Source organism: Hypomesus nipponensis, chromosome 11 (genome assembly GCF_054491055.1).
Source record: "Hypomesus nipponensis isolate SF chromosome 11, ASM5449105v1, whole genome shotgun sequence".
NCBI lineage: Eukaryota > Metazoa > Chordata > Actinopteri > Osmeriformes > Osmeridae > Hypomesus > Hypomesus nipponensis.
Genome location: NC_140371.1, coordinates 541,472 through 550,252, shown reverse-complemented (window position 1 = coordinate 550,252; position 8,781 = coordinate 541,472). Strand labels below are relative to the sequence as shown.

The following is an 8,781-nucleotide window of genomic DNA, read 5'->3' as shown; positions in this document are numbered from 1 at the left end:
TAGACTTAATATATTGTGAAGTATTCAATAACCATTATGTAGATGCTAGTGTGAAAAAGGGTTTAATTTCCTAGAGGAAAGTGGACATTTTTAAAAATAAACTTTATTAGATCATTACAGTGTTGTTAGTGTTTGGGAGAACACAGTGGGGGATAAACAAGAATACAAAAGTTGATCTAGAACAGGTCACCTCCACACCGAAGGAGGTCAGGCCCCTCCTACAGATTGCTGATCGTCTCCACCAGTGAGGAGAAGAGGAGGCCGTCCACAGCGGCCTGGTCTGCATACCGGCACAACTTCCTGTCAGACATGAAGGGAATAACTTGATTCTCCAACGCATACAGCACCATGCATCAGATCACAACCCTATGAATGTATTTTGACCTCTAGTTCTGAGTGCAGCAGCCAGGAGGTCCTGAATGCTACACGTCTCATGGTGCTACGATCGATAAGGATGACACGACTCAGGCTTTTTGTATACGTAGGTAATTGGTTCAGGTTTTATAGAGCTGTACTAGGCCTACATAATCTGTACTGGACTTCTGAGCAATTAAATCTTATATGATGCATACATTGCCTCGCAGGCTCGAGGGTGCATTGGTTAACTTGGAAATGTATTTGTGTATGAAGTGGGCTTCTCCGCATTTCGCCGATCAACTGAACATTTATTGGTTTTATAAAATAATTTTATTTAAAAAATAAATATTTTATTTTGTGGGCGGGTCCTGCAACTGGTCTGTGCGGCCGCGGAGGCGCGCAGCTTAGAGGGAACATTGCCTCAAAAGCCCCATTCCCCTGGAGACCCTTGCCCCCCCCCTGTACATCAGACCTTGGATGGTTTGTCTGCCCCCCGCCCCTTCTCTTGGAGACGCAGCCCCCACCACCCCATACATCATCAGGACCTTGGGATGATCTACTCCCTACCTTGGAGACTCCCCACCCTGAGCTACCACAAACACCCTGGACACCTAATTGCAGGGATGCAAACACATGTGGTCAAAAAAGAGAGGTAATTGAAGCCCTCACCCCGTGGCAAATATCCATATACTTACATTGCCACCAACCCCCTGACATCCCTGGCCCACCCCTATATGCAGAGTAAAATTACATTCTGATCAAAATACACCGACACTAATTTGTAAAATTCAATTTAATTTTTTATTCTGAGACAAACGCTTATTAAATTATCTAGCACTTCTTCTCGTTTTACTCCTTCTTCCTGGCCACCTCATCTGCACAATTCACGCAAGTTACCCAAACTGACGTGAAAAAAGCAGGAGGCGCCGAAAAGCATGCTGTTTGCATCCGTGTAATTGGATGACCACACCCCCTACCCATGGTCTTCTGACCAATCACCTAACAAACACCGCCCTCTCTTGGGGGGTACAAGACCTGTCTCCCGAGGACAGGTAGACAGAATTTGGACTGGGCAGAACTCTCTCTGACTTGTGTCAAGACTATTCTCACAAAGGCCTTTGTCTATGTAAGTGAGACTGATATCGCCGATCTAGACTTGAGAACATCCTGGTGTGTTGAAATCAAACAATGAATACATAATTTCTTATCAATAAACTACAAATAACTTGGTCTGGCATTTAACCTGGTATCCTTCTCCTCCTGATTTGAGACCTCAACAACAGTTATCTAGAATTTCACTGTATTAATTATTTAATTTTTTTATAACAACTGGATTTTAAAATAGGACAGATGGATATTTAACTCACCCAAGGACAAACATTTTTTTCACGGCCGACAACAATGTGACTCATCTTCATTGTTTTGGCTCCATCTTACATGTACTCCAAAATAAACTAGTCTTTTTAATAGAGGACTATCGACAATGGAAATCTAATAGTATTAGATTTCAATTGTGGATTGTCCTAACAGCAGTGATACATTTGTTAATATCGGTGGATAGTTTATCGTAAAACTGCACTGATAATGTATATGATATGACTGATAATGTATTCAGAGGTTGTTGAAATTAGAGAGCCAGTATGAACTAAGGTTTTTAAAAAACAGGGTAAGGCCAAACGCAACTACTAGATGCATGTCAGTCCCAGGTGCACTTGTGGAATAGTTGTGACAAGGAATTAAGAATGTGTACTTCACTTTGCAAATACAAAACACAAATATAACACTGAGGTATGATTATTATTGTATATGAAACATTTGGAATGTGCTTTTGTTTTGTATAGCCTAAATCGAGAACTGAAAGGGCTGCCTGCTGGAACATCTAGAACAGGGGTACTCAATTAGAAACCAAAAGGTCCACTCACCAAATTCCCATTCAGTCTAGGGTCCGGAACAGTGATGGTTTATTTTTCTGGCCCTTACCTCAAAATTCTGGGGGTAATTTTGTTCAAAGTGTCTATGCTTTGTGTCCAAGTGACGTTTCACATTAACACTTTTGACAAGGACAACAGTCTCATTGCAGATTAAACATATCGGTTTTGTGCTCCCCACCGGCAACACAAATGCATACCCGTCAGTCCACTTTGTTTTACATTTGCAATTTTCGGAATACATTTTACGCTTTTGGTTGGGTTTTGTCAAGCCATGATTTTAGCAAAGGAAGAAACAGGTACCGTTACCAAATTGATTAGCCTGCGTTGTTGCGAATGACACACAACCTGCGTGACCCACAGAGGTTGCGGCCAACGTTGAGTGAGTGAAAGGTCACGGTGATTACAGTTATTACAGCTCCCGATTGGACCTTTGGATTGTACACGGAAGATGGAAACCACATCTAGTAGGAAAAAAAATATAGGCTATCGTGCAAAATCATACACCAATGAAAACTCACTTGGATCATGACTAAATTAGAATTTTGAATTAGAATTAGAAGTGCATATAGGAAGAATTTTGGCTTCGGTCAAATTGGATTGCGTCTGGGTTCGGACCGGAGTCCGCCTATTGAGTACCCCCAATCTAGAATATGTAAAAAGGGTAGGTATAATAACAAAGCTTCACCCTACATTTTCCGTCAATATCTAGTTTTTTGTGTTTCTTATTTTGTCTGTGGTAAATACTTTTATTGAACATCCACAAATATCGACGATTTCCTTTCAAACAATATGCATCTTCTCACTTATGATCCTGAGTTATGACTAGGACTGAACGATTAATTGCATTTGCGATATCGCAATGTGACAAAACAAGATTTTGTAATTGCAAAGGCTGCGATTTTACTTTGCTCGCGTGACACGCGAGAGTAACGCAGTTTGCAGACTAAGTATCAACTTTGTACAGGTCAAGGTAAAGTGTAACGTGCAGTGGCCTCAGGCTCGACAGAACCTGACACTACAGACACTTTGCCAATTTTGCCTTTAAAAAAGATGCTCCGCAACACAGTGCAAAATATGCCTGGCTAACATTGCTACCTCACGGGGCAACAACACCAACCTAATTCGGCCCTAAAAAAAACACCACAAAGCCATGTACGATGCATAGCTAAAATGCTGAACACCAGTGTGTCAAATAAGCCTAATAACATCCGGCAGGATCACTGATCAAAATGTTTCAAAGTCGAACTCCATTTTCATGTACGAAATTACTCGAGCAGTCACAGAGTTCATCACGAAAGATATGATGCTCCTCGGTGATACACATTTAGTAGGATCACTATGGCTGTCAGTGCCATACTGTTTCTGTTAGGCTACTGACTGGATCAGAAATGGTCAGACAGTGTGTTTTTTTCTTTTTTAGATTTAACCTTTAGATGCGTGAGTCCTAAATATTTCCAACGGTCCCCACAGCGCAAGTTTTTTTTCCAACGTACATGTTATATTAGCCTATGTTTAGCTTTGATTTACCAAAATATTTTTAAAGAGGTATTTCCTTAATTTTTCTGAACTTTGTGTGTAATGTTGCTGACTGGAGATCAGTAGTATATATCTATATTTATTAATAATAAATCATAAAAAGATCGCATTTTAATTCACAACTGCAATATTAAGTCAAAATAATCGTAATTAGCTTATTTTCTGAAATCGTTCAGCCCTAGTTATGACCATGTCATTTTAGGCAGAAATTCAAAAGGTAACTGACCAAGTCATGAAACGCCAGTCAAGTGTGTGAATGAGTGTGAGTGCACACGTATGTGTGTGTTCAGATCGTACTTGAATACTCTGAGGCTCATGCTGCTCCTCTCAAACTCCCGGGCCTTGCTGGCTCCTGATTGGATGACATCCGGGGGCAGGTTGGCGAGCCGGGCAGCATTGAAGCCGTAGCTCTTAGGACACGCTCCCGAGGTGAACTTGTAGAGGAAGGTGATGGCCTCTAGGCTAGGGTCGTCACTCTCCTTCTCCACCATGCAGGCCTGGTGGACAGAGACGTAGCTGGGATTGTAACCTGGTACAGTGTGAGCAGAGAGAGCACTGTGTGTAAGCAGGCCTGCCGGTCACAGTACCATGTGTCCCAGCCTGACAGCAGTGCTGTGGCTATAGTCCTCCACCAGGCTGTGGTAGTGCGTGGAGAACAGAGTCCTGCAGCCCAGCCTCTCCGCCAGCTCGCTCACCACGGCACTGGCGATGGCCGTCCCGTCATAGGTGGCTGTGCCCCTGCCTGCACACACACACAGTACATGCAACACACACACAGTACACACACACACACACACACAGTACACGCAACACACACACAGTACACACACACAGTACACGCAACACATACACACCGCGTACACACATATGGTCTGTTTAGTTAGCTAGGTAGATCTAGGGATATCTTGGTAGATCCAGGGGTATGTATGGTAGATCCAGGGGTATGTATGGTAGATCTAGGGATATCTTGGTAGATCCAGGGGTATGTATGGTAGATCTAGGGATATCTTGGTAGATCCAGGGGTATGTATGGTAGATCTAGGGATATCTTGGTAGATCCAGGGGTATGTATGGTAGATCTAGGGATATCTTGGTAGATCCAGGGGTATGTATGGTAGATCTAGGGATATCTTGGTAGATCCAGGGGTATGTATGGTAGATCTAGGGATATCTTGGTAGATCCAGGGGTATGTATGGTAGATCTAGGGATATCTTGGTAGATCCAGGGGTATGTATGGTAGATCTAGGGATATCTTGGTAGATCCAGGGGTATGTATGGTAGATCTAGGGATATCTTGGTAGATCCAGGGGTATGTATGGTAGATCTAGGGATATCTTGGTAGATCCAGGGGTATGTATGGTAGATCTAGGGATATCTTGGTAGATCCAGGGGTATGTATGGTAGATCTAGGGATATCTTGGTAGATCCAGGGGTATGTATGGTAGATCTAGGGATATCTTGGTAGATCCAGGGGTATGTATGGTAGATCTAGGGATATCTTGGTAGATCCAGGGGTATGTATGGTAGATCTAGGGATATCTTGGTAGATCCAGGGGTATGTATGGTAGATCTAGGGATATCTTGGTAGATCCAGGGGTATGTATGGTAGATCTAGGGATATCTTGGTAGATCCAGGGGTATGTATGGTAGATCTAGGGATATCTTGGTAGATCCAGGGGTATGTATGGTAGATCTAGGGATATCTTGGTAGATCCAGGGGTATGTATGGTAGATCTAGTACAAGTATTTCTTACCCAGCTCGTCCAGCAGCACCAGGGAGTGCTGTGTTCCATGCAGCAGGATGCTGGCTGTCTCACTGAGCTCCACGAAGAAGGTGCTCTCACCTGCACACAGCACAGGGGTGTTAGAGGAATGGTGTGTGTGTGTGTGTGTGTGTGTGTTAGAGGGACTGTGCGTAGCAGTGTGTGTGACTCACCAGCCATGATGCGGTCCGACGCCCCTAGGCGTGTGAAGATCCGGTCCACAGGGGAGAAGCTGAGGCTCTCAGCTGGGACATAGCAGCCCAGCTGGGCCAGAACCACCACCAGCCCACACTGCAGGGTCATAGGGTTATAGTTATACCACCAGCCCACACTGCAGGGTCATAGGGTTATAGTTATACCACCAGCCCACACTGCAGGGTTATAGGGTTATAGTTATACCACCAGCCCACACTGCAGGGTTATAGTTATACCACCAGCCCACACTGCAGGGTCATAGTTATACCACCAGCCCACACTGCAGGGTTATAGTTATACCACCAGCCCACACTGCAGGGTCATAGTTATACCACCAGCCCACACTGCAGGGTCATAGTTATACCACCAGCCCACACTGCAGGGTCATAGTTATACCACCAGCCCACACTGCAGGGTCATAGGGTTATAGTTATACCACCAGCCCACACTGCAGGGTTATAGTTATACCACCAGCCCACACTGCAGGGTCATAGTTATACCACCAGCCCACACTGCAGGGTCATAGTTATACCACCAGCCCACACTGCAGGGTCATAGTTATACCACCAGCCCACACTGCAGGGTCATAGTTATACCACCAGCCCACACTGCAGGGTCATAGTTATACCACCAGCCCACACTGCAGGGTTATAGTTATACCACCAGCCCACACTGCAGGGTCATAGTTATACCACCAGCCCACACTGCAGGGTCATAGGGTTATAGTTATACCACCAGCCCACACTGCAGGGTTATAGTTATACCACCAGCCCACACTGCAGGGTTATAGTTATACCACCAGCCCACACTGCAGGGTCATAGTTATACCACCAGCCCACACTGCAGGGTCATAGTTATACCACCAGCCCACACTGCAGGGTCATAGTTATACCACCAGCCCACACTGAAGGACTGGTTATTCCAGGGTTATAGGGTCAGAGTAGGGGTGGACGGTATACCGGTATGAACGTGAATTCTGGTATGGTGTTGTGCCATGATATGGATTTTGTCATATCATGGATATCACAATATATTAATACATGTACTAAGTGTTTCTGTTTGGTATAAAATATAAGTCAATCGATACAGCCTAGTGGGCTTCTTCAAATTTGTATCTTTTATTTAAAAAAACATTTAAACATGGATGCTGCACGCATTGTGCCAGCCAATGAACCTACTCTGTAAGTTGTGGCGTTGAATTGTGCTAGCCAAAGAGGGAAACACTAGCAATCTTTTTCACCACCTGAAAGCCATGCATGTGCGCGAATATGAACAATCTACCAGAATGCGTTTAACAAATCAAATGCAAGGTTGGTTAGAATTGTGAAATGTTTATTGTAGGCCAACAGAGTGGAGTATTCAACCATGTAATAATTGTTTATAGCTAACTCACTACAAATATTTAACAGTTTTCTTGCGATCCCATAAACGTAGGCTACTTTTGAACGCTAAAGTCGCTCTTCTGTGGCAAAGCAAAATTCAACTCATGCAACACTGGAGTTACCCAATCCAAATCTGTCCAAGTGCGGTAGATTAGCCGCCAGTTATAGGGGTCAGGGTTATAGGGGTCGTATATAGTACGGTATAGTAGTGCATTTAGGAAGTATAAAATAGAGATATTGATAGATAGTAGGGATGGGCATTTGACGTGATTTCACTTTTCGAATAGTATCCCCAATTTTCCGATATCCAGATAGTCTTTATTTTCTTATAATGCTGAGGTTCCATTATGTAATTGGCCAGACATGACGCAAAGTATATAGTTAACACATGAACCACTACATTCTGGCAAGAATTGTGATTGTTAAGCTAATAGAATAAGAGTTACGCCTGAATAAAGAAAACAATGGCATGATAAATGTATTGAACATGACGTAAAGACAATGAACTTGGAAAAAAATGCTGAGTCTTCAGACGTAGGCTCTTAAACCATGCGCAATAACACTAGGGGCCCTATCTTACACCCAGCGCAATTGACTGTCAACGACGCAAGTATTATTCTTAATTTGCACTCAACGCAAAGCGGACTTTGCCCTCCACAGAAGCACGTAGGTAAATTAGGGAATGACTCTGCACTCCTGGGGGCGGTTCAGCGAAAAAAGGAGGCGTATTCCGGTGCAAACGTTCCCTGGTGCTATTTTACAGTTTCAGCAAAACAATTCCGCCACTGACCAGGAAAAGTCAATGGCGCGTTATTCAGATGCTATTTTAAGGGCGCAAGCTTAGCCCCTGCACACTGCACTACTATCCGTCCGTCCGTCATCTGCCGCTTGTCCGGGGATCGGGTCGCGGGGGCAGCGACCTAAGCAGGGAGGCCCAGGCTTCCCTCTCCCCGGCCACTTCCACCACCTCTTCCTGGGGGACCCCGAGGCGTTCCCAGGCCAGCCGAGAGACATAGTCCCTCCAGCGTGTCCGGGGTCTTCCCCGGGGCCTCTTCCCAGTGGGACGTGCCCGGAACACCTCACCAGGGAGGCGTCCAGGAGGCATCCTAATCAGATGCCCGAGCAGCGATTCTACTCTGAGCCCCTCCCGGATGACCGAGCTTCTCACCCTATCTCTAAGGGAGAGCCCGGACACCCTGCGGAGAAAGCTCATTTCGGCCGCTTGTATCCGCAATCTCGTTCTTTCGGTCACACCCATAGTTCGTGACTATAGGTGAGGGTAGGAACGTAGATCGACTGGTAAATACAGAGCTTCGCCTTTCGACTCAGCTCCCTCTTCACCACGACGGACCGATGCAGAGCCCGCATCACTGTGGACGCCGCACCGTGAGCCTGTCGACCTCGCACTCCATTCTTCCCTCATTCGTGAACAAGACCCCGAGATACTTGAACTCCTCCGCTTGGTTCAGGACTATAAAAATAAGAATTTGAATGAGTAGCATAAGCGGGCAATTTAGTGCGATGAAAAATCTGCTCTGCCTTTCCCATACAATGTCACTTCTCTATCTTTTACGGCCCTGACTAGAACTTTGGTCCCCTCGGCTGTGAACTGCTCC

General features: G+C 45.0%; 1 protein-coding gene across 1 annotated transcript in view; it reads right to left on the bottom strand.

The window, feature by feature from the left end:
- Positions 1 to 85: 85 nt before the first annotated feature.
- msh6 (mutS homolog 6 (E. coli)) overlaps positions 86 to 8,781 on the bottom strand; it is a 33,025-nt gene continuing 24,329 nt past the window's right edge. The window contains exons 7-11 of the mRNA XM_084666993.1: positions 5,762 to 5,879; positions 5,580 to 5,669; positions 4,412 to 4,566; positions 4,122 to 4,321; positions 86 to 300 (exon numbers count right to left, since the gene is read on the bottom strand). Of these exons, the coding sequence (XP_084523119.1) occupies positions 219 to 300; positions 4,122 to 4,321; positions 4,412 to 4,566; positions 5,580 to 5,669; positions 5,762 to 5,879 (645 nt within the window). The 3' untranslated portion in view covers positions 86 to 218. The remainder of the gene's footprint in view (positions 301 to 4,121; positions 4,322 to 4,411; positions 4,567 to 5,579; positions 5,670 to 5,761; positions 5,880 to 8,781) is intronic.